The sequence below is a fragment of the Callospermophilus lateralis genome, chromosome 1, assembly GCF_048772815.1.
Source record: "Callospermophilus lateralis isolate mCalLat2 chromosome 1, mCalLat2.hap1, whole genome shotgun sequence".
Classification (NCBI taxonomy): Eukaryota; Metazoa; Chordata; class Mammalia; order Rodentia; family Sciuridae; genus Callospermophilus; species Callospermophilus lateralis.
This window is the reverse complement of record NC_135305.1, coordinates 177,195,659-177,220,982: the sequence shown is the minus strand read 5'-3', so window position 1 is coordinate 177,220,982 and position 25,324 is coordinate 177,195,659. Positions and strand designations below refer to the sequence as shown.

General features: G+C 40.3%; 1 protein-coding gene across 4 annotated transcripts in view; it reads right to left on the bottom strand.

Annotated features, from left to right (window-relative positions):
• The window catches only part of Cacna1d (calcium voltage-gated channel subunit alpha1 D), a 324,259-nt gene that overhangs the window by 152,399 nt on the left and 146,536 nt on the right, over nt 1-25,324 (bottom strand). For all 4 annotated transcript variants that reach the window (XM_076837232.1, XM_076837374.1, XM_076837154.1 and 1 more), the window contains exon 4: nt 3,385-3,524. In XM_076837232.1, coding sequence (XP_076693347.1) covers nt 3,385-3,524 — 140 coding nt within the window. The remainder of the gene's footprint in view (nt 1-3,384; nt 3,525-25,324) is intronic.

Below are 25,324 nucleotides of genomic sequence, written 5' to 3'. Positions count from 1 at the left end.
TAGGGCAAGTGCCAAGAAAAAAATTTCCCATAAAGTGCCAGATAGTAAATATTTTAGGAGTTGCAGGCCATAAGGTCTCTGGTGTAACTAATAATTTTACCATTAAACAACAAATATCCATTGACATGTGGTTGAGTTGTAATAAAACTTTACTTGCCAAAGAGGTGGCAAATAAGCTACTTTATCACTGGGGGCAAGAGGATAAGCTTAAACCAGATTTGATTTACAGAGGATAATTTGCCATTTGGTCTCTAGGGTTTAAAACCTACATGTTAACTTATCCTGCTCTGTCTTCAAGTGTTTTATCGTTCTACCTACTGCATAAGCATTTGATGAGTGTAAAACAATTATTTCTCTATTCCGGAATTTTGTGAAATTGTTATAAATTGTTTCTACAGAAGGTACAGACTCTACATTTCTCCTCCTAAAGAGCTTCTAAAATGAGAAAAGAAGTCTTTATAGGTACCCATCCATTTATCTTTTCGGGCATTCTTTGTTTTGTGTAGATCCACATTTCTAGCTGGTGTTATTTTCCTTTAGTCTCAAGAACTTTGACATTTCTTGAGGTGCAGGTCTATCAGTCATGAATTCTCAGGTTTGATTTGTCTAAAAGTTGTTTATTTTGACTTCAGTCTTGGAAGATATTTTACTGAATAAGAACCATAGTCTATTTCCCTCCAGAACTTTAAAGATGTGTATCGTCTTTGGCTTCCATAGCGGATAAAAAGTCTGTGATGTCTTTTTCTCCATTTTAAGATTTTCTCTTTATCTTTGGTTTTTAATAAATTGATTACGGTTATGACGTGCCTTGATGTGTCTTTCTTCATGTTTGGTCTTCCCAGCTGATTTTGAGCTTGTTTAATTTCTGAGTTTTTATTTTTCATCACATTTGGAAAATTTGAAGCCATTCCTTCAAATATATTTTTTTTCTGTCTTCCCTCAACCCTCTCCTTCTGAGAATCTAAAATATATCAGTTAAACCATCTGATAACTCCCCACAGGTCACCAAGGTGATGTTCATTTTCCCCTTAATTATTATTTTTGAGTTGCTATATCTAAGTTCCCCGAGTTTTTTCTTTGATAGTATCTTAATATGCTATTAAGGCAATTCAGAAATTTTTTTTTTGTTTGTTTCAGAGGTATTTTTCAGCTCTTAATATTCCATTTGGTTCTTACATTGTCCCATCTTTCCTCATTATAATTATATATTTCTTTTAGTTCACAAACATTTAAAATAGCTGTTTTCAAACTATTGTAATGACTTTCTTGCTAATGCCATCATCTCTGTCATTTCTGAGTTTGTTCCTATTGACAGAATTTTCTCCTGATTATGAGTCATATTCTTCATGGGTCCAGTCTTATTTAACTAGATGCTAGACGTTTGGGAATTACTTCAAGTATTTAGATCTCATTCTTTTCCTCTGAAGAATGCTAAATTTTGTTTTGTCAAGCAGTTACAGTACTCGCAGTGGGTCTTCTCCTTTTCAGGCTTCTTTTCAAACACTGTTGGCAAGGGTTTCAGATAATCTTTACACTAGAGCACAGGATGGCAAACTTTTTCTATAAAGGGCCAGAGAGTAAACAAACAACTTAGCCCTTGTGGACCTAAACTATTCACCTCAAGGATGTAAAAAATAAATATGGCTATGTAACACTAAAACTTTATTTATAAAAACAAGCAGCAGTAGATGGGCTAGGATTTGGCCCATTTTTGCCAATGTTCACTCTAGAGCTGCTTTAGCACAACTACTGATGGTTTTACTGAGGTCCCCACTGTAAATCCAGGGTGTTTAATGCGGCCTTTTACTCCAACTAGTCAGAACTGGAACACCTTTCAGTCCCGTGTCAGCTCTGGTTGTTATTTACTTTATAGCTCCCCAGTTTCTCCTCTTCCTAACAGTGCTCTTTGCCTGGCCTCTTGGAACTATACTCCACATAAGTGTAGCTTAGTCTTCTGCCCAAACTCCAGAGGATCTGAAGGCATATTCATGAAGCCCTCTATGACGATTTCCCTCCCTTCCCAAATTTGAGGTACTCAGTCGTCCTGAACTCTTGACTCCTAAACTTGGTGAGATCACCATGTTTGCTTTGTTCCATGTCCTTGGGCTGTGCTGGTATGTACAAAATGTCTCCAGGCATAAAGACAAGGTGATTATAGTATAAGCAATGGAGGTAAGCATCTCCATTCTCTACCAGAACATAAAGTCCAGGGGCAGGTGAGGTACAACAGGGTTAATTACAAAACCAAGAGACCTGCAAGGCTCCTGCTTGCCATTCTTCAACACAGTGCACCATTTCTATATATCTGCCAACTATTCATTTTTGATGCACCAACTTTGCAATGATGACCTAGATGCTAATGTGCTTTGGTGGTTTTTGCAAAAGCTAACTTTCTTCCATATGGATCCCACTGTAACTTTCTAGGTTGAAAGGACAGGCCCCAAACTGATTTCACTCTTTCAATATCCAGTAGAATTAGTCTCCAATGATAAGCCAGTGGATTCATGATCAAAGGCTAATCCAAAACAAAAATCACTTGCACAATTGCAAAAGGCAGCTAATCAAAGTTGTAGAGATGAAAATAGCCTATTTTTAAATCTTTCTCTACAGACACAATTTTAGGAAAAACCATACAGCAGCTAGGGTAACTAAGACTAAGAGAAGGCATATAACTTATTCCCTATGTGGGTATTTGGTCCAAAGATCTAGCATTGTTTTGATAACTGATTCATTTCTCTCGTAGGTATGAAAGGAGTAGGAAAACACAGGCCACTACTTTTTAACATTCTAACTAAAACTATTGGCATCTTCTTCCTGAAACAGGAATTTGAAAGAACACCTGCTTCTCTGCATTTTCTAACTTATTTCCCTTTATGCCAGATACCTGACATTATTCAGACAATTGTTTTGTTTTTAAAATGGGATCGTGATGTGACAGTTTCTCCCATAAGTCATCAGAAAAAAAATAATAGCTTTGTTCAAGGGATGTTAAACAACAGAGCACCTCTGCTATGAAGGGGTGTATATGTAATTTTAGCAGGGTGCTAAACATTAAGAGCTCCACTCATTTCCTCTGACCACAGCAAGGATGGTTTATTTGTGGAGGTTCAAGGCTTGTAAGGTGAACCATCTTATATCAGGAGCTCAGCCTCCCTTCTGTAACATGTTACTGAATGTAGGAGTATGAACCTTCAAACCAGTTTCTGCTCAAAGACGGACAGAACAATACTGACAGCCTCAGTAGCATTCCTGGTAGGCCCTGGTGCAATAATTGGCATAAAAGAGTAACCATCTTCCCTCAAAAGACTGTGTTCTCTTCATCTCCCAGCCCCACCCCTTTCCCATTTTCCAGATAAACATTTCCTCCAAGTAAGAGGGACTTACCCTACTATTACTATAACAAAATCCAGTAAATTCCATCCATTCCTAACATAAGCATTAGGATGTAGCAATAATCCATATGCAATAATCTTCAAAAATGTCTCGACAGTAAAAATAATCAGGAAGGCATATTCTACTTTTTCCTGTGAAGAGAAAGAAACACACACACACACAAAAAAAAATGTGGGGTGGGAGAGACAAACAAACAGTGATTAGAATCAATATCTCAAAGATATAAGCATTTTTCTCCCAAGTTTTATTATGAGAAAGAAAACAATTACACTGCACCTGGTCCAGGAAGGCATTTTAACACTGAATTTCTCATAAGCAACTAAGTGTAAAACACTTTTCATTCCAAGCTGAATGATTGCATTTTGCCACCTGCCCTAATGCGTGTGCAATGAGTCTGCCTAGGACATAACGGGTATGTTTGTTATTTGCACATATTTGCAAAATGCCTGTTTTCCTCCCAAGATTGCCAAATCAGGTCCAGAAAAGCACAAGGGTGCAAAAAGATTTCAACAGCAACCTTGAACAGAATGTCCTCTGGAAGGAATGAAGATGTGCCTGTTTTGACCCTTACTTCCTCTTAAGTTCATGTCTAATTTTAAGTTAGAGTCAGCTTTATCAATGAAAAACCAGGTGACCTTGGGCAGGTCCTTCCCCTTCTCTGGACATAGCTTCCTCATAGGCAGATTGAAATGAAGTAAATTCAGATGGCAAACACTGCCTGACTACTGGCGAGCTGCCTCTAGGTGGCTGACACTTCTGAGGCGCCATCACGTGCTTGTCCAGGGAGCCTGGGCTCAACCTCCAAATCCTTCTCTTCCACCAGCCATTCTCAGACTGCCAAACACCTCAGTGTGCCACCTGCTTGAGGACTACAAGACGGGAAACCTTCCAATTCCAACCCATTGTGATTCTACCAGCTAAGGAAAACACCTCAATCATCAGTTCTAAACATTTTTAACTCTTTTTTTTTTTTAATAAATATTTTCTTCATGGGACCCTGGTTTCAATAAAAATAGGGACTAAAAGGAATATGCATAACCAAGAGGCATTCCTGGGCAAGAAGCTACTTAATAACTAAATGAAAAAAATCACTTAGCACATCTTCTGTCCTGAACAAGAAGCCAGGATTAGGAAAAATTCTCTACTCTCATCCTCATCCTTGAAAAGACTGGTCTGGTGGGGCAATGTGAGGGTTTCAAACCTGCACCCACAGAACCTCTGGAATCACAAGACAGGTATCGGATAAAGAGCAATTCTCTACTTTTAGCCCTCTGCTAAGGCCTAAGTCCTCATCCACTTCTCCCTTACCCTTCCTTTTTGTGACTGACAAAGTGAGAGCTCTGCTATGACATGTATGTTGTAGACATTTTTATAAATGCAAAGTTTTGGTTTTTAAAGAAAATTTAAACTCCTGAAGGAAAACTATTTTTAAAATAATCTCTTAAAATATTCACTTTGGGATGATACCAACAGACCTTATATATATTTGCTTGCAGAAGCCCCAGTACCCTTTTACATTCAAATGTTAAGTCTTGCCTAAGCTACCCCAGGCTCTGTCTGTGACCAGAGTACTGGCCTCCTGTCCCTGGCTGTCCCAAGGGGAGCTTCCCCCATGCCTTGCTGCCATTATCTCCTTGTTAGCCACCAGGGGAACTATCCAAACATGGCTGTGCATCCTAGCCAGCACCCCCATTTGCCACTCTCCTCTGGTCATGTAAAAGTCAGTTTATCAGTTCTTCCTTCCCTTGCCCCAAAGCATCATGGTTCCTGTCATTTCTAAACCTGCCCTCCAGAGCTCCCTTTGATCCCTGGCATACCATCACAGCAGGAGGCACACCACACAATCCTACATTCACCCTGCTGTGATATCTGGAGAAGAAGCAGGGCACATTTTGCCACTGGTGGGGGTGGCAGGCAGATACAGGAAGGCTTGTATAAGGCAGGAACTGTTAACTCTGAAAGCTCAAGGAAGAATTCTGTTATGTAAATAAACCACAGGCAAAAAAAAAAAAAAAAAAAAAAAAAATCCCTGAAAACACAACCTGCTATACTCAAATCAGACCCTGGCCACCAAATGCACATCGTCAATATGTTTTTGAGACATAATATTCTAAGGGAACGAGATAATCTAAAAACAGCACACTGATTTTACAATTCCTCTTCCGTTTTTATCCTTTCTGCTTTATTTACTAGGCCAGACAGGAAAAAAAGGCTTTTGCTGCTATCAATATTCATAGCAGTTACATCCCTACGTCAAGACAGCACTATACTTCAGAGCAGAAAAACAAGGAAGGGAACAGAGAGTCCACCTACCAAACACAGCTTGTTTTTCCTCTTTGGCTTTTATTTATAAGTAATTTTGCCGCCACAATACAAGGACCATTAGTGTAACTAAATTGGTGAAGGTGCTTTTATACCCTTCCCTGTCCTCTTCCCCCCCCCCTTTTTTTAAAAAAGACTTTGGCTTTCTTTTCCAAAATCCTTAGTGAATTACTTGATGGAATCGATTCTAAAAAATATAACATTGCTTTAAAGTGATTCTTTATTACAGAAATTCTACCATAACTGAACAATCAGAGCCCATAGAACAGGTTGCCCAGAAGCCAGTGTCATCCTGGTCCTCAGTCCTGACACTAAAAAGGACTCCTATGAGATAAGTGTAGCTCTACATTAAACAAATGCAGAGTCTTAAAAAAAAAAAAAAGATGCAAAACAATAATAGAGGGATTGGGATAATTATTTGCTTTACAAAAGGATTGGTCATTTGAGAAAAGACAGTCAAGTGAATTTGAAAAGGAAACCAATAAGAGATTCAGGTTTCTAACTGCACACAGGGGAAACAGGAGGCAAGATGCAGTACAGAGCAGACCCTGAGGTCCCTCGGCCAAGATAGATGTGAGCACAGGAAGATGCAACAGTAAGGATGAGGAGGAAGTAGCTGAGCAAGAACCCTTCAGACCAGACATGCAGTGGGCTGTCCCTCCTATACGGCCTGGACAGAGCTACATTTTAAAAGTTCCCCTTTCCAGGCTAAACAGAAATACTACATGATCTCCAATTCCCCTCCATATGTCAGGCAGAGCCAGGCCTGTGTCACTCAGCTACCCACCATGCCAGGTTTCTCCTCATGGCAGGAGGTCCTGTTTAGCAGAGTTCTCCCTTTAGAAAACCACCACCAGAGACTACCTTATATATGGACCCACATTCCCTATGAGACCTTGGCCAAAGAAATAAAGGGTTAACTCTAATTCTGAAACCTGGTCTATCTTCTTTAAATAGTGATATTTCACCAATAGGATAGTCTCTAAAACAGTTTACAGTTTCTAAAAACAGTTATCTTACACAGAACCTTAAGAAACAAACTCAACTGGTAAGAATTAGAGGACGTCAGAATCTTTGTTTCTTGGTTATTTCCTCTTATCAGAAATCTTTTAACTAGCTGTGTGATATCAATGTTCATCTGTCTGTCCATCCACCCATCCATCCATCCCTGAGCACCTGGTTGCTCTTCAGCAAAGTGGGATCCCTAGTCTCACAGAACTTCCAATTAGTGTCAGATCAAGAAAGGCTTGACACAGCCAGGTGATATTCACCTTTTTGCTTTGCTCATCTACCACATGGCCCCAAGTCTTTGAGAAGGCTTTTCTGACTTGTACTCCACCAGTAGCTACCCTCCCCCATCTCTTCTGTACCCTGCTAGTCCCCTACTACCCTATTGTCAGGGAACATCCCTTACTGTTTTTGTAACTCAACCATTTAGTACTGTAACAGGCATACTTAAGGCACTCATAAGTGCTACTAGGAAGTAGAGAAGAAAACAGGAGAAAGAATAAAGCAACAAAACTATATCTAAAAAGAGAACTATAAAAATGTGAGGTTTTGGAGCCAGGGTTGTGGCTCAGTGGTGGAGCACTTGCCTATCATGTGTGAGGCACTGGGTCCAATCCTTAGCACCATTTTATTTATTAAAAATAAATAAAATAAACGTATAAAAACATAATAACAATTTAAAAATGTGAAGTTTTGTGATCCTTATATACCTATCAAAAAGCAAAAGACAGGGTATGTATCTTTCTAAATCACTGTAAATGCTTTCTAGAGCAAGTTTGGAATAAATGGTCAAACTGATGAGATAAAAGCTGATGTCATTTTACCTGGCTCTCCCTTTCCATTCCAACCTGCAGGCCAGGGATAAGTTCTTCAATCTTCCATCCTTCCCTCGCTTCCTCTTCCAACTTTCTCACTTCCCTTCTAGGAGACTCCCTCACATCATAGGCCAACCTGCCATCTCCTACATATCCCCGGGACTTTTCTACTCCCACGCCTTTACTCAGCAGGCTTTGCTTACCTGGTCTATATATACATCTGCCCCCATATATGAAAACTTGCCTCTTTAGAGAGAGTGAATACATAGGTCTATGATACAGGGCTAAAAACAAGCACAGCATAGTTGAGAGAAAAGAACACAGGACTTGCTGCCGTAATATTTGATTTCTGCTAGTCACAGCTTAGCCACTGATTCATGCTGTGGCCCTGGGCCACAGTGGAACAATTCCACATCCTGTTCCCTCTTTCTAGAATGTGTCCCCGCCCCCCTTTTCCCATCAACCTAAGCTCTATTTGTCCTTCAGGGCTCAGCTTAAATGGTACTTCCTCAGCATAACCTTTTCTGACCTCCCAGACAAAATTGGAGCTTGCTGTCATATACTGTTAAAGCCTATTATAATTCATAGCCCTAATTCACAATGAAAATTTAACTTTTTAAAGATTACCTTTTTAAAGGTAATATAAAAAATTAACTTTTTTTATAGAGAGCCCAGATATAAATCTACACATTTACAGTCAAATCATCTTTGACAAAAGATGCCAAGAACACAAAATGGGAAAGGACATTCTCTTCAATTAATGATGTTGATAGAACTAGATATTCACATGCAAATAAAATCAGACCCTTTAATCTCACACCATATACAAAAATCAACTAAAACCAGAATTTAAAAATTAAGACTTGAAATTGTACACACACTAGAAGAAAAGAGAGGGTAAAACTTCTTGACATTGGTTTGGGCAAAGATATTGGCTATGACCCCAAAAGCAAAAACTAGTCAAAAGGCAGTACATCAAATGAAAAAGCTTATGCACAGCAAGTGAACAACAGAATAAGGACAATTTAGGGAGCAGGAGAAAATATTTGCAAACCATATGTCTGATACGGGATTAATATCCAAAATATATAAGGAACTCAAATAATTCAACAGCAAGAAAATGACACATTAAAAAAATGAGCTAAGGAATCTTTAGACATTTCTCAAAAGATACCATACAACAGTCAAATATACCTATTTTCATAGGTATATGAAAATACTAATTGTAATACTAATTATTAAGGAAATGCACATTAAATGAGATAGCCCCTCATACCTGTTAAGATGGCTATTATTAGGAAGAGGAGGAAGAGGAAGAGGAGGAGGAGGAAGAGGAAGAGGAAGAAGAGGAAGAGGAAGAGGAGGAGGAAGAAGAAGAAGAAGAAGAAGAGGTGGCTATCATCAAAAAGATGAGGCAGATGTTGGCAAAGATGAGGGAAAAGTGAACCCGGGCATGCTGATGGTGAAAATGTCAATTACTACATTTATTATGCAGAACAGTATGGAGATTCCTTTAAAATTAAAAATAGAACTACCATATGATACAGCAATTCCATTTCTGGGAAATATTCAAAGGAAATGAAATCAGTGTGTTCAAGAGACATCTGCACCCTATGTTTACTCTAAAGCATTATTCACAACAGCTAATATACAGAATGAACCTAATGGCCCTCAGTAGATGGGTGGATAATGTCATTCATTATACATATATCTCCATCCACCCCAAACTAAAACTCTTTAGTTTTTTTTTTGTTTGTTTGTTTGTTTAAAAAAAAAAAAAACAGGAAATCCTGGGCTGGGGTTGGGGTTCAGCCTTAGAGCACATGCCCCATATGTGTGAGGCCCTGGGTTCAATCCTCAGCACCAGATAAAAAAATAAGTTATTGGGGACTGGGGTTGTGGCTCAGTGGTAGAGCATTTGCCTAGCATGTGTGAGGCACTGGGTTCAATCCTCAGTACCACATAATAATAAATAAAATAAAGGTATTGTGTCCATCTTCAAATGAAAATTTTTTTAAAAAAACAAGTTATTGTGTCCATCTACAACTAAAAATTTTTTTTTTTTTAAAAAAGGAAATCCTGTCATTTACAACATCATGCTATGTGAAATAAGCCTAGGACAGAAAGACAAATACTCATGATATCATTTATATGTGGAATCTAAAAAATGTTAAGCACAAAGAGGCAGAAAGTTGAATGCTGGTTACAGGGACTAGGGGCAGAGGGATGAGAAGGGTTGGAGGGAAGCTGGTCAAGATACAAACTTTTAAACAGGAGGAGTATGTTCATGAGGTCTACTGTACGACATGGTGACCACAGTTAATAATATTATGTAGTTGAAAACAGATAAGAGTAGATTTTAAATGTTCTTGCCACAAAAAATAAGGATGTGGATAATATGTTAATTAGCTTAATTTAGCCATTCCATAATGTATACATATATCAAAATGATGTTGTACACTATAAATATGTATAATTTGTCAATTTTGATAATTTTTTTAAAATTACCTCCTTAATAACTGTATCACCCAATGAATGTACATTTCTATAAGGCCAGAGGTAATTTCTATTTCATTCAACATTGTATTCCCAAGACCTGTCACAAAAATAGATACTTAAAGTTTACAAATGAATAAATGAGCATAATAAGAGATTTTGACTAAATATTATGTCTCTTCCTGCTAGTAAGTTCCATAATGCCAGGGCCCTCTTGGTTTTACCTTGTTCCAGGAAGACTTCCATCCCAGAACAGCCACCCTGTCCTCTAATCATGGCCATCCCTGCTGGACAGCAGGGTGAAAGTAGTCCCATCAGAGGGAAGAGCACAAGCACAGGGTGACAAGTGTCCTACAGCAGCTGAAGCGCAAAGGGTGCGTGGGAAGGGGTGGGGTGAGGCTGAACAGGCAGATGGCCATGAAGGGCCTCAGGTGCCTTTCGACGGGGTCTGGCCTCTGTTTCTCATGTGTAAAATGAGCAGACAGAATCAGATCATCTCTTCCAGTTGGAAAACTACAATTTGCTGTGACCTGCTGAGCAAAGCTCCCACACAGGCTTCACAAGGAGGTTCTGGGAGGGTTCAGAGGCCCCTGAAGAGCCATCTCAGGGCAGCATGAACCAAGAGCAGCTACTGTTTCTCCAAATGGTTGGGTTCACCTGAGGTCAACATGGGCACTTGGGCTGGTCTTCCTGAGACGCAGTCCTACCCACTGTACTATACACTTCAAGAGGTGACCTCAAGGAACCACACGACTACAATCACAGTTACAACAAGCTGATCCAACAGTTAGTAAAACTCTGATGAGTGAACCACAGGAGGGTGACCAGCAGGCAGGCCTCACAGCTCAGAGCTGCTTGGCTGTAAATAGAGGTGATTTGCTCCCCTGCAGGTATTAATGAAGTATCTACTCAGAAGGCCTCCAATGCGTAGTTTAATGCCACATTTACATGAAGAAACTGGCTAGAAGTGTCGGTTTGCATTTGTTTGTATTCATCTTTGGTTTAAGAGTACAAATTTTACATGACATTTGTGTCCCTGGTCTCTGCTGCACTGTTATCCTGTTTGAATCATTTAGCCCTCCTGATTCTCAGTTCTCTCATCTATAAAGCAGGAATAGTCGTTCTTGATGGACCATCCAGGTTATGGGGAAAATCTGACCAAGTGAAGGGAAGTCCAGAGGGTGGGAAGGAAGAGCTCCACCGGCTGTAACACACTTCACCATCAAAGCTTGCTCTGAACAAGGATGGACACAAGACCGGTCCATGGGAAGCATGAGTAAACTCCCTGTGCTGAATTCCACAGAAGCATCTGAAACTCTCAAGCGGTTTCTCCTGATACACCACAGCAGCCCAGTGCACTCATGACCACTGACAACAGCAAGACCCTGCCCACGATGCTGACCAGAATGAGCCCAGAGCAGCTCAGCCAACAGGAGGAGGCCAGCAGGGTGGCCTCAGAGACATCTGGTCTACGGGCAGCATCACACCTGGGGGCAGGGGGTAGTCTCTTCCCTCAAAGACAGCTGCTGCTTTGCTGCTGAGTCTAGAGCTGTCAGCTGAGATGGGGTGGGTTACTATGGTCCTTATCACCCAGCAAAATTCCCAGGGTGACAGCACCCAACTCCTGGAGCCACTCCATTCCTGCTCTCAGTTCAAAGGCTACAGAAGTTAAAATATAGGGCAGGTTACTGGTTCAGGGATAGGCATATGTCCCAACCCACACCAGCCAGGTCCAATTAGAGCTAATCCTGGGATTTGCACTTCACTTCAGCAACTAGATAAATTCTGTCATTGGCAGGATTAAACCCTGAGAAACTATAAGCCTGCAGTTACCAGTGGGACATTGAGATGAAGAGCCAACACCAAGGGAAGCCAAACCAAAAAGGGGAGAGTGTGTCAGACATAGAAATTTAGAAGCACATGACCCTGATATGCCATTGTATGAGCACCTGGATCAAGATGATCCTAAAGTCAGATATTCACTCCCCCATCCTTGCATTTTCCAGTTATAAAAAACAAATTAAACTAGTGTAGGTTGGGTTTGTGGTCAACTGCAAGTTAAAGAGTTCTAGTTAGGGGCTGGGATTGTGGCTTAGTATTAGAGTGCTCACCTAGCATGTGCGAGGCCCTGGGTTCGATCCTCAGTACCACATAAAAAATAAATAAAATAAAGGTATTGTTTCCAACTACAACTAAAAAATAATTTTTAAAAAAGAGTTCTAGTTAAATGCACAGTCCTAGAGGATCATTCTGCTTCTCCAAAAGCTCAAAGCAACAAAGAATATTCAGCAGTTACTATTTTCCCAAAAGCAGACTTCTTTGATGCTTCCCTCTAACCCAGAGGCTCAGTGAAAGTCCCCTATACCTAGGCCCCATAAGTCCTGCACGTCACTGCCTCTGGAAATTCATCTAGATTCAGCTTTCCAAATTTACTCCTTCATACTCATCCGGTCTCTGAGGGCATCTTCAATTTTAACCTCAGAGGTAAAGCGGATGGTAAAGAGGAAGTGGAGTTGAACATGCCAACTGTGGAATGTATCCACTGCCAAGAGAAATCAGAGACCAGGTCTCCAGGCATGTTTGAAGTACTCCATATGCAGGAGTGCAAGAAATTAGTAGAAGCACCCCTCAGATTTTTAAGACCTGTCTACACTCCATCTATCAATAAACTACTTACTCTCATAGCCCCAACAGGGATGGGGCACCCTGCCCTACCCAATTCCCCTCCCTCCTCCACATCCCCCAGCTCCAGTCCATCTAATGTCTTGCATATGTGTCATATCCATTGAAACATCTGGTCTTTGTGCTTGCTCTTGTCCTCAAGACTTGAAACACTTCAGTTTATCTAAATCCTACTCCACATTTAAAGGAAGACTAGAGAATTCTATTTTGCCCATGCAATGTTTGTTCCCTCTTTTGAAAGCCTGATTCACTAAGCAGAGTGGACCACTGACTGCCACATTTCTCCACCCTGACTCCCTGTAGCAGACAACCCCACTAGTCATTAGATAGCATAGCATTTCACTCCCCTCTCCACTGACAGAGTCCCACGGTGCTCCTGTTAGGCATCACCCATTGAGTGGGGCAGATATTATTTGCTATCCCGGAGTTAAAAGGTGTGTTTTGGCATTTGATTATGAAAATAAATTATATCAACAACACTCAAGTACCAACTATGTGTGAGGACATGAAAGAGCAAAGAAAGGCAAGGGACTATCCCTGTTTTCAGAAGCTTCTAGTATAGCTGGGAAGTCAATCTACTGACCCGCTGCCTTGCATTACTTATAGATCATCTTACTCTGAGGACAGGAACCATTTCATCTATTGCTATAGAATCCTCTTGGGGTACCAAAGCAGAGAACTGATCATTTAGCCTCAATAAACACTTTGACAACCACACACATACACACACACACAAAAAAGGGAAAACAAAGCCATGATCTCAAGGCTACATTGCTACTGAGCCAGCAACCCTGTCATACTATCAGAGAGCTCTAAGAGCTAACACCTGGGCCAGAATATGAGGTACCCTTCCCTAGTTGAAGTTGCATGGTTCTACTTTCTTTCTAAACCATGTAAGACCTTTACATCTCATCCCAACAGTGTAGGTCAGACTGGGTAACAGTAGGATTATGTGTCCTACATGGGACTGATCAAAATTGTCTGCCATATCCCTTGAAATCTCTGGAGCTCGGCATACAACAGCTATCCAACACCTAACATTTTAGAAAAATCCTAGAAGTGGTTGCTTTATGTGACATCACCAAACTCTGCAATACATCTACCTCCTTTGTTGAAAGGAATGAGCAAATATTTCCAAATTGCAGTTTAAAAGTAAACCTTTTCACTTTGACAAGATATATTTGACATCCTTCCTTTTCTCCATTAACAGAGCCTTAAAAAAAAAAAAAAAAAAAAAAGCTTTTCAAATCTGTACTGTTAAATTCACTCATGTCTGAATTAGAAGTGAAACCATAGTCCACTCTGGTCCCAGGCCTGCCAACTCTCTCCTGTGTTTATTCTATCCTATTCCACCTTAATCACAATTGGATGATTTTGGCTGCTGGACCACAGAAAGTTAGGTATGGCCATCTAGTCAACTTCAACCTAGCAACCTGAACATGGCCCTTGGTGATGGAGCCATGTCTTCCAGGCAGAGCAGCTGTGAGCATACCCGTCCTGGTGGGCAGTGCTACTGAGCTCCTACCACAAGGCAGTCACTATGCCAATTAGCATTTTGATCTTTGACAGTGGAGGCAAAAGAGCCTAGATTCAGGTCCTAGCTCTGCCACTTATTATCTGCATAGACTCAGGTGACATTATGCCTCCTCCCTGCAGCTTCTTCATCAAAAATAACAATAAATGTGGGAGAGTTTCTATTCCTAAGTATGAGTGAGGTAATACATGTAAAACACACAGGCCAGGATCTGGGTTTGGCAAATTTCCATGGCCTCAAAGCATGCGGGCTGTTAGTTTTGTGCTCATGTAATGCTCCTCTGCCTGGCCTCTGCCCAGGACTAGCACAACGCCTAGCACAGGGTAACTGCTAGATTCACTTAGTAAAAGGACAATGACTCAACTCACTGCTAACCCTGTAGTCTAAACCCTGGCAAGGGTGCACCTCTCTCCAAAGGAGGCCCTTTCTTGGCTTCAATAAGAGAGCACTGGTTCCAATAAGAGAGCACCTGTCCAACACCTTCCCAGACTGTCCTGCAAAAGTCTGTAGTCTATTATAGACAGAACAGAACAGTAAAGAGATAAAAAGGCCCAACTCCTCAGGTCTCATGTTACCGATCTCCCTGTATTGTGAAGGAAACTGTGTGGCAGGGGGTCAGTGGAGAGCAGACAGACTATATTCATCTCACCACAAAAACTAACCTTTGGGATAAAAGACCCTAATTCATGAACATCACTTTTCCCTGTGAATGTGCTGAGACCATAGGAACATAGATCATTTCTAAGTAATTTCATGTATCAAAGTTTTTTTTAAATACTTAAAGCATAGAGTCTGTAATTGAAGTGTCTGACATATTTACTCAGAAGATTATAATTCCATGACTATAATTCACCATTGTTTTACTATTATAAAGTTAATGAAGAGACATTGGGAGGCTTAAAAACCAGACACCGGTCAACTGTGGTCTTGAAGAAAAAATGAATCAACAGGACCAAGTCCTAGCTGACCCATGCTGGACAGGGAGCATCTAAGAAGCCAGCATTATTTGCACTGACCTGGTCTCACCAGGCAAATCTCACATGCATCTGTCACTTGATGAACCTCCCAGAGGCTGAAGAGGGCTCCACCAGTAACCCTCAAAGCATAGACTTCCCAACAGGCTTTTTACAAGTGACTACACTTGTGGAACTGGGTGTTCTTGGAAGCATTTACTAGGGGAAACTTTCTAATTCAATATTTAGGTATCTGATTTGAGATTTTTTTTTTACTTTAAAAAATCTTTTAGCATCACTGAGCATCTTATACTTTAAATCAGCTGAAACTAAATATTAAGGCCAGAAAAAGAAATTTATATGAAAAAGAAAAAGAAATTTATATGAAAAAGAATAGAGCAGAAAATAAGACCGTTTCAAAGACGTATCCTGTACCTCTTTGAAGAAAAAGAAAAAGAAATTTATATGAAAAACAATAGAGCAGAAAATAAGACCGTTTCAAAGAGGTATCCTGTAAAGACATATCTTAATGAATATTTAAGATTTTTAAAACTTTTTAAAATTTTATTTTTAGTTGTAGTTGGATGCAAATACCATGATTTTATTTATTTATTTATTTTTATGTGATGCTGAGGATTAAACCCAGGGCCTTGCACGTGGTAGGCGAGCGCTCTACTACTAAGCCACAACCCCAGACCAATATTTGAGATTTTTAACACATAATGTAAAAGAAGAAAATCAGATTAGTGACTCAAGTTACCTTGTCCCTTGAATGAAACCGTTTCTTGGTCCAGAAAAAGTATTTCTCCAGAGAATTAACTGAGAAAAAAATCCATTGACAATAGGAACTAAGCACCAATTACAGGAAGAAGAATAACATTTTCCCATCTTTGTGGAATTTATTGTGAAATGGAGGAGAGATATCATTTCAGTGGAATTCAAAGTAAATTTATTTAGTGGGCTTTATACAGCATTTTTTTAAAAAAATCCCCAGTATAATGGAAAATATCAAATGTAAGGAAATGCTAGAATGTATTAACACTATGTATATTTTCATCAAGTATTTATATTTGGGGATTTCAATATAAAATGTATTTATTTTTGCTGACCAAGGCTTAAAAAAAAAAAAGAGTTAAACAATACAGCTCTAGAAGCCAAGAAACTGGAGCCACCAGTACACACCAGTAGGGATGAATGTCAATTCTTACTTACCTGCAATCACTCTCTCTCCCTTCCCTGATATAGCACAAAAGCCCTTAAAAGTTCTTTAAAGAGCCCCTAAAAATATGCCAAGCCAAGTGCCCCAAAAGCAAACCCAATGGTCAGAAAAAAATCAACCTGGGAAGTGATGGCACTCTATACTCCTAAGAGCACTGTCCTCCAACAGTGGGACAGAAAGGGGCAACACCAGCACCCCAAGCACCAGGAGGCAGGAAAAAAGCGTCAAACACCCAAAGGCTGGACAAGAGAGAAGGACAGGTGCCATGCAGTCACTCTCCCTAAGCCAACTCATCTTCCCTGATCCCCCTCAAGTCCAGATGGAGAATGGATCATAAAACAAAAAACAATGGCTGGGACAAGAAGTAAAAAAACACCCACACACTGGGTCCTGAGCACGGGGCAGCAGATCAGGGAGAAAAGAAGCAGGGCAGCATGGAGACACTGAAAACCTGCGATGTGGGTCACCACCCAGTACAAAGAGATTCACAAAGGTACATTGTTGCCGGGCATGGTGGCGCACGCCCGTAATCCCAGTATCTTGGGAGGCTGAGGCAGGAGCATCACGGGTTCAAAGCCAGCCTCGGCAAAGCTGAGCCACTAAACAACTCAGTGAGACCCTTTCTCTAAATATAGTATAAAATAGGGCTGAGGATGTGGCTCAGTTGTTGAATGTCTCCGAGTTCAATCCCTAGCACCAAAAAAAAAAAAAAGTACATTGTCACTTATGTCCTCCAGGAGGCAGGGGGCCACTTGTAGTGAGCCACAAAAACCCCTCTCAGCTAAGGATAGGGCTGTGAAGGGAATCCGTAACCCCCCTGGTGAATAAAGGGAGGGGGGTCCTCATCTGACTTCTTTATGGAAAAGCTGGTACTACAGGATAAAGGCTATAGTTACTTTAAGCACATTTTTGCATCTTCATTCACTGAATGAGATGACTCCTTCCCTCAGCTTCCTTGAGACTGTGGAGAGCTCCTAAAAGAACAACAACCTTATAAGGGAGCACAAGACCACCTATCCTCTGGGCAGCCATGAGGGTAATGAAGAACGATCCAAATTCTGGCTCTTCCTTGTACCAGCTGTGTGTCCGTGTCCCTAGGCAAAGCACTGAAATCTCCCAAGCAGCTATTTTCTCATCCTCTCACAGAATCGAGAGCACCAACTGCATGGAACTGAGTCACACCGATGGTGGGAAATGCCCAGCACATGATCAATAAGTAGCCACTGTCATTGTGGTTGTTGTGAATGTTACACAGAAGGGTCTCCATAGGATAGGGTAACCCCATACCAATCAAGGGATGGAGGGTTCTGGAAAGTTGCAAAAGTCATCCTACTCAGCTTCACCTTACATTGCCACAATGCTAAAGCTGAAGGGGGCACAGCAAGCACAGTCCACCACATATTTGTACCCCTGATAAAAAGGAGTAGACAAGGCTCAGAAAACACAGGGGAAAATCATAAAGAAACAGGCACTTTGAAATCATAAGCATTAAAGTCCTGTTTGGCTAACTGAAAGCTCAAGACTCTATCCATCCTGCTAATTCAGGAATAGGCAGATGTCTTTTTAATGGTTTTATAATCACTAAAATCAATCACCGTTTTAAAAATGATTAGTGTTGGAAAAGGCAACAGGCTTAATCTCAACTGCCTCAATTCAAAATTCATTAATACTCTATGACCAACTGAAACCATTACACTTGAGTTCTATTTCAGAAATGTAGATTCTAAGGGAATTGTCAAGCTACTTAATTTCTGTACTTCGTATTTTAAAGTTGCCCTTATATGTCAGCAGAGTTATTTCCATAGCCACTCCCCTATAAATCTAGTATTCAGGCATATCTATAACATTAGGATAACTTTGAGATGTCTGAACACAAAACAGAAACAGCTAAGTAGAGGCTATTTCCTAAATATCTAGATTTATTATTTATAAAACATCCTAGTGAGTTAGGATAAAATGGAGTGAACAAAAACAGGTTGTCCTTTAATCACAGTAATGTTGGTGAATCAGACCTCAGATGTCTGGAAATTACTACCTTCTACAATTTGTGATTCTGCTCAAATGCAAATTTTAAAAACCCAAATACACAACATTTGTTCAATTGTAACATACAGTCTTGCATTTTTCACAGCTCAGATATACAAGAGCACAGAAGGAGACAAACATTTGAGATGAGATTAATCCCAACTACCTAGTAAGTAGTAAATGGGTGGGTTCTAGAAAGCACTTCTGTGGGGCCTGCATCTGTACTGGTTTGCTACTAAACAAACTGAAATTTATCTGGACAACTTCCTGGCTGCCAGTGTGTCCTAAGTCAGGTAGCTCAATGAAATCAGTCAGGTAGTTGGGTTTGAAATTTTCACTTGGTCCAACTAAACTGTGGACAAGTACTTCACCTTCCTGTTCTTTGTTCTTTTAATCATGAAAAGCATTGTTAATAGGAATATATTAGGTAATGTTCAATGTTTGGTGCACAGTATGTACATAGTAAGTGACAGCTCTTATTATATTGGTAACTGTGGGTAGAAGCTTAGGTCTTGGCCCCTTTCCTAGTCCTGTAGAAAGGTCTCTAAATTGATTTTTTTTTAACTAACTTGTCAGTTGAACTGGCATTCTTTGTTCCTTCTGGGTAAAAGATAGTGACTAGCCATACAGAACTCTCATGGCTCCTCCATTTCTAGAAAGCTTATATATTTTTGTTCCCAGCAACTGAATTATATGCTTACCAAAAGTTGGTTATGTTTGTTCCCAAGTTTATGTCAGTTAGTTTGTTACCGTAACTATCTAACTTAATTGAACACTGCCTCAAATGATGAAATAAAATTGCAAAAAATTAGGCTGAATCGGATAGGAAATACTGCTAAATGTTATTCTTTTAATTTAGGTACTGAGGATTGAATCCAGAGACACTTCATCACTGAGCTATACACCCAGTCCCTTTATTAAATTTTTTATTTTGAAACAGGGTCTCATCAAGTCACTGAGCTGGCCTCAAACTTTTGATCATTTTGCCTCAGTCTCCCAAATTGCTGGAACTACAGGTATGTGCCACTGTGCCCATCTGCTACATTTTTTATAGTTGAATCAGATATGGGTAAGACTATAGCAAAAGGTAAAAGAGAAACCATAAAATTTTAGAACTGCTCTCAGCTTTCTTCTCATGTATATTTTTTTAAAATAAAATGAAACTGGAAAATGTAGACAAATTATAGGTGTAGTTTATGCAAGAGAGAAAAATGGGCATTTTCTTGATCAGTAGATGTGTAATACTTAAAAAAAAAAAAAGTCTGTGGCTCTACTTGAAAAAATTGACAAATACAATCTACAGAACCAGCCTAGTTGTCTGTGGACAGGTGAATGGATTAAAAAAAGGGTGGGGGGAGGGGATGTAGATATACAGAGTAGAGCTTGATTCAGCCACAAAGAAGAATGACATTACATCATTTGCAAGAAAATAAATGAAACTTGAGAATATTATTGGCAAAATAAGCCATGTTCAAAGTCAAGAGTCATGTTTTCTTTCATATGTGGAAGCTAGAGAAGAAAAATGGGAAGAAAAGATATGTATGGCGTTGGGCAGGGGTGGGGATCTCATTATAACTAAAAGGAAATCAGTACAGAAAAGGGACCAGGTAGTAAGAAAGGGAAAGGGGATATACTGGGGGGGGGTAATATTAACCAAATTGTATTGTGACGTTGTGTGCATAACATATATACAACAATGAATCCCACCATTATGTACAATTAAAATGCATCAACACACATTAGGGAAAAAAACATTGGCAAATAAATGTCCAATCATAGATTCCAGGTTAAAATAATTTTAACGTGTTTATATATATATTTTAATTGAGACTCCCTATTACTGAATTTTTAGAATAACCAACTTAACAAATCAAATTGAAAGGTATGGCAGGAGGCCACAGAGACTAACCAGGCTTACTCCATCCTTGGTTCCCTTCTAAGATCTAGCATTTAACCACATTTATCTTGAGTTTGTCTCTAGAAACTGGATGAAGTGCAAATCCAGTCACTAGTGCAATATGTATGTAAATAAACATCATATTGCTCTTATAACTTTTGAATGTGTTGTTAGAATAAGTACCAACTGCGACCACTTATGGACTTTGGGCTTGAAGTCAGCAAACTTTCTGAAACTGCATACACTGTCACCAACCTCTGTCCTTAGTGGGCCAGAGTAGAGAAAAATGCTCCTATGTGTGCATTTGGTGGAAGCAGCACCATTTTGGTGGTGGGGGAAAGCGGGGGGTAGGGAACATGCATGAGCATGAGAGAGAAAGCATTCAAGGCTGACAGAACTGCACAGTGTCACATGGGAAAGAAGGAGGCAGCATCTGGCAGAAATTCACAGTTGGTTAGAGCTCCCCCAGAATTCACCTGGGTGCCAGACTGCCAGCTCCTGACCTGAACCACGACTTCACTTTAACTGTCAAGAACACTCTCATTCTATATTTTATTCTGTGTTGGATACAGTTCCTGAGCATCTGCTGTGTGTGAGGTAGAGTGAAGAAAGGAAAGGAGATTCTCTCTCAGGAGGCTACATAAATTTCCACAATCGTGATCATTTTAAGAGAAAATTGAAGACCAACCTACCCTCACTGCCTACTTGAACAAACAGCTAGAGAAGACCTGGGTTGGTGTGAAGGCAATCAGGGAAGCAGAGCTACCTTCTTGGGCTAGATTAGACTGCCAGTGACAACTCAAAGAACTTATACTTCTGGCTGGGCACCATGGCACACGCTTGTAATCCCAGCGACTCGGGGCTGAGGCAGGAGGATCACAAGTTCAAGGCAAGACTCAGCAACTTAGCAAGATTCTGTCTCAAAATAAAAAATAAAAAGTACTGGGGATATGGCTCAGTAGTAAAGTGCCCCTGGACTTGTACTTCTCACAAGACCAAGGGTTAGAAATTATGGCCCCTGGCCTACCAGCCAGCTTTTCATAAATAAGGCTTTACTGCACATAGTTGCATTGTTTGTTTATATACTGTCTATGGCTCTCTTTGCCCTATTAACAGCGGAGTTGAATAGCAGTGACAGAAACTGCATGGTCCATAAAGTCTGAAATATCTGCTATTTGGTTCTTTACAAAAAGGCTTTCTGACCCTCCTCTGGACCATTGGTGCCCATAAGAAAGAATGCTGTTGGCTTTTGCTTCTCTGCCAGAAAAAGGAGAAGGCTAGTAATTATTCAGCTCTGTTTCTTCTTCTAAGATGAACAGTGTAATATTTTTACTTAATAGCTAGAATATCTGTGAAATACTAGCAAAACTCTTTGCAAACACAAACATTTTTAACCAAAAGTTTCCGACAGTCTTTCCTTCTGCTTCCTATGGATATCTATAGATGTTCAAAACTGCAGTGGCCGCTGAGGCTTTGGAAAACACAAATACACAGTCATGTGATTCTCAGGTTTGTTTAGAGGGACATACTGCAATTTGTAATTGTAGGCATAAAAGAAGCTGCTACTTAGTAAATATTTTCTTAAAAGACCTTGAAGGACCTGATTCTTTATTATTCCCAAGAAGCTTTTACTTTTTACTCTGAATTTAACCAAAGTTCCTACAAGACTATAAAAAACTGTAGCCAGTGTGAAAATGAGTTAAAATAGTAGTTTCTGCAAAATACTTTAAGTGCCATGGCATTTACCCTTTAGAATTGGGTTAGGGAGTACTGTAATTTGGTCTGTCAGCACTGATGTCAGCATATAGCAGACCCAGAAAAGTGTGTGTTGACTCTAAGGCCTGGGGGATGGGGAGGTAATAATGGCCTTAAATAAGACTCAGCTTCCATCCTTCTACAAGTTACCCCAAACTGTGACAATACCATCACAAAGAGAACAACCAAAGCATGAAACATAGGCCCACAAAAGGGTGCATGTTCTGCATCTCATATTGGATTTATGTGTGTATATAAGGTCTGGCAGTGTGGGTCATGACACAATCCTTCATTTTGTGCATAAAAGGGAACTGGGTGTTTCCTACTATGCAGGTATCAGAAAAAACAGGCTTGGCACAAGTACCACCAAATACCTCATTTTCTAAAAAACTGAAAAATGGGACATCTTCCAGCCCTCTATAATCAACCACCCCTTCCCACCACAGAATAAGTGAGGCTTGATCAGGTTGTTGACCTTAAAAAGGCAGGCAGAAGATAAAAGAAGGGCCCCTTTCTAGACCCCAAGAACAAGGACTCAAGAGAATCACATTGATAGTTATGCTTGTAAGGAGGAGACACTAGCACCCTCATCCCCAGGGGTTCTCAGTTTGGTCTACAGTTCTAGACTGCTGCACTTTCCTGAGTGGGACAATCATCATGCTACCCCCAAAGTGAAGCCAAGCTGAAGCTCTTTCTGGGACCTCATCCAAAGGAATGGTCACCATGCAAGGTCACACTAGTTACCAGACTGTATAGTAGGGAACACAGCAATTGAGCTAGAGTCACAGCTCCTTATCAGGACCTGTGAAGTGGAGACCTTCACAGATTCCAGGTGATATGCCTGCAGGCACATTTCAGGTGGAGCATGTAGTCACCTGGCCAATTTTCAACTAGAACAGCTGCAAACACCAAATAAGGAAAGAAAAAAAAAACCCTCAGGAATGCCCAGTTAGGTAAAAAGGTATTTGCCCTTTTACCATTGTTCCTTCTACAAAGGCAGGGATTATAACTGAAAATGACGAGACAGACATGGTCTCTGCCCTAGAAGCCACACAGAATGACAAGAGGGGGATTCAACACAGCAACACATGAAAACACACGACTGGAAACAAATCTATTTCATGGTATAATTTGAGATTCCTCTACCAGTAAAATACTGGTGGGCAAAGTGAAGCTTGGAGGAAAACCTTAATCCAACATCATAAAACAAGGTGGTAGCTAAAGCTGAAACTAAAATCCCAGTCTCCTGTCTCCACACACAATGACACTGGAGTGTGACTTTACCCATATCTACATGTCTGACTAAAAAACAAAACCAGCCAGGTATGGTAGTCTATACTTTTAATCCCAGCAGCTCAGGAAACTGAAGCAGGAAGATCACAAGTTCAAGGCCAGCCTCAACAACTAAGCTAGGCCCTAAGCAACTTAGCAAGACCCTGTCTTAAAATATAAAATAAAAAGGGCTGGGGAGATAGCTCAGTGGGTAAAAACCCCTGGATTCAATCTGTAGTATGAAAAATAAATAAAATTAGGGGAATTGGCCAATAGCCTTGGTTCAGGATTCAGGTCTTCCCACTTTAAAGACTTTTCCTAAGATCTTCCTTTGTTCATTTCCTCATTTAGCTTTTCCCTCTTTCCACCAGGTATCAATGACACTGGTGCTGATGCTATACCATCAACTCCATTGTCCCCAAATATTAAGGTTTCAATCACATATATAAAACTATCTCCAACTGGGGCAACCAGGAAATAACTCTAGAACAGGTCCTTCTGGAGCCTGGCTATCAGCAACCACTTTCTATCAATCCCACTGACCATGAAGAAATATGCACTAGCCAGCACTGACCAACCCAACCCTACCACATTATACAGTGAAGAGACCAGGCTTGTCATCACCCTGGGTGAGCCCCACTTTTCATCTGAAAGTATACAATGTTCAGATCTTTCTGCTCCAGAATTCTACTAATTCTGAGGTATCTCTCTAGCCAGTTTCTAGCTTGGAAGCTAATTTAGAGAAACCCAAAGCATTGCACCAGTGCTCAGACCCAGCCACCCTCAATGCCTTTCAGGGATTCTTCCTGGTACACTCTCAATGCCAGGACCTCAAGACCCAGCTGCAATCAGATGTTGTCTTTACTCACTAGATGCTCTATACTCAGGATAGTCTACTATACTGAGCTCCATCTCCTGAAAGGGACTCAGAAAGGTGAGCCACTTTATTCAAGGATAAGAACACAATGGAAGAATCCCAGTGGCAACTGCAATATTCCTTAGCATTTATATACACCCTCTCCCTCCCCTTCATCCTTTTTTTCCTTCCCCTTATAAAAACAGTCATAGCTGGACATAGTGGTGCATGCCTGTAATCCAATCAGCTAGGGAAGCTGAGGCAGGAGGAACACAAATTCAAAGCCAGACTCAGCAACTTAGCAAGGTCCTAAGAAACTTAGCAAGACCCTTTCTCTGAATAAAATAAAAACAGGATGGGGATGTGGCTCAGTGGTTAATTCTGGGTACAATTCCAGTACCAAAAAAAAGTCATTAATCAACTTTCTCATACCTCAATTCTACCAGTGCAATTTTCACTATCATTATAATACTTCAGGTGATTTAGTGTGTTAGCTTTTCATAGCTGTGACCAAAATACTTGATATGAACAACTTAGAGGAGTTTATTTTGAGCTCATATTTCAGCTCATGGTTCATGAGGTGAACCATGGGTATGTCCCCAGTAACTTACCTCCTCCAGCCACATTCCACCTACCTACAGTTACCACCCAGTTTGTTCATTCCAACTAGATGGAATGACTAGGTTATAGCTCTAGTGATCCAATAATTATACCTCTGAACATTCCTGCATTAACACAGGAGTTTTTAGGAGACAACTCCTATCTAAACTGTTCCTCTGGTTCCAAAATCTCAGGTCCATCTCACAATACAAAATGAAATTTCATTTTCCAGAATAATTAATCTATCACCTTTAAACTCAGCCTCACAGTGTCTTAGGACATGGACAAAACAGACAAGTTCTTTGCCATAATATAACATGAATGGCCTCTGGTCCAATACCCAACAGAATCCTGTTCCCCTCTAAAACTTCATAAGCACAGTCTTTATTGTCTATATTCCTAATGGCATTCTGGTCTTCTGAGCTCCAACCAGAATTGCCCATTAGGCTCCGTTTACAAATTTCTAAGGCTTCTCTCCAAATTTTTCCAAAATCCTC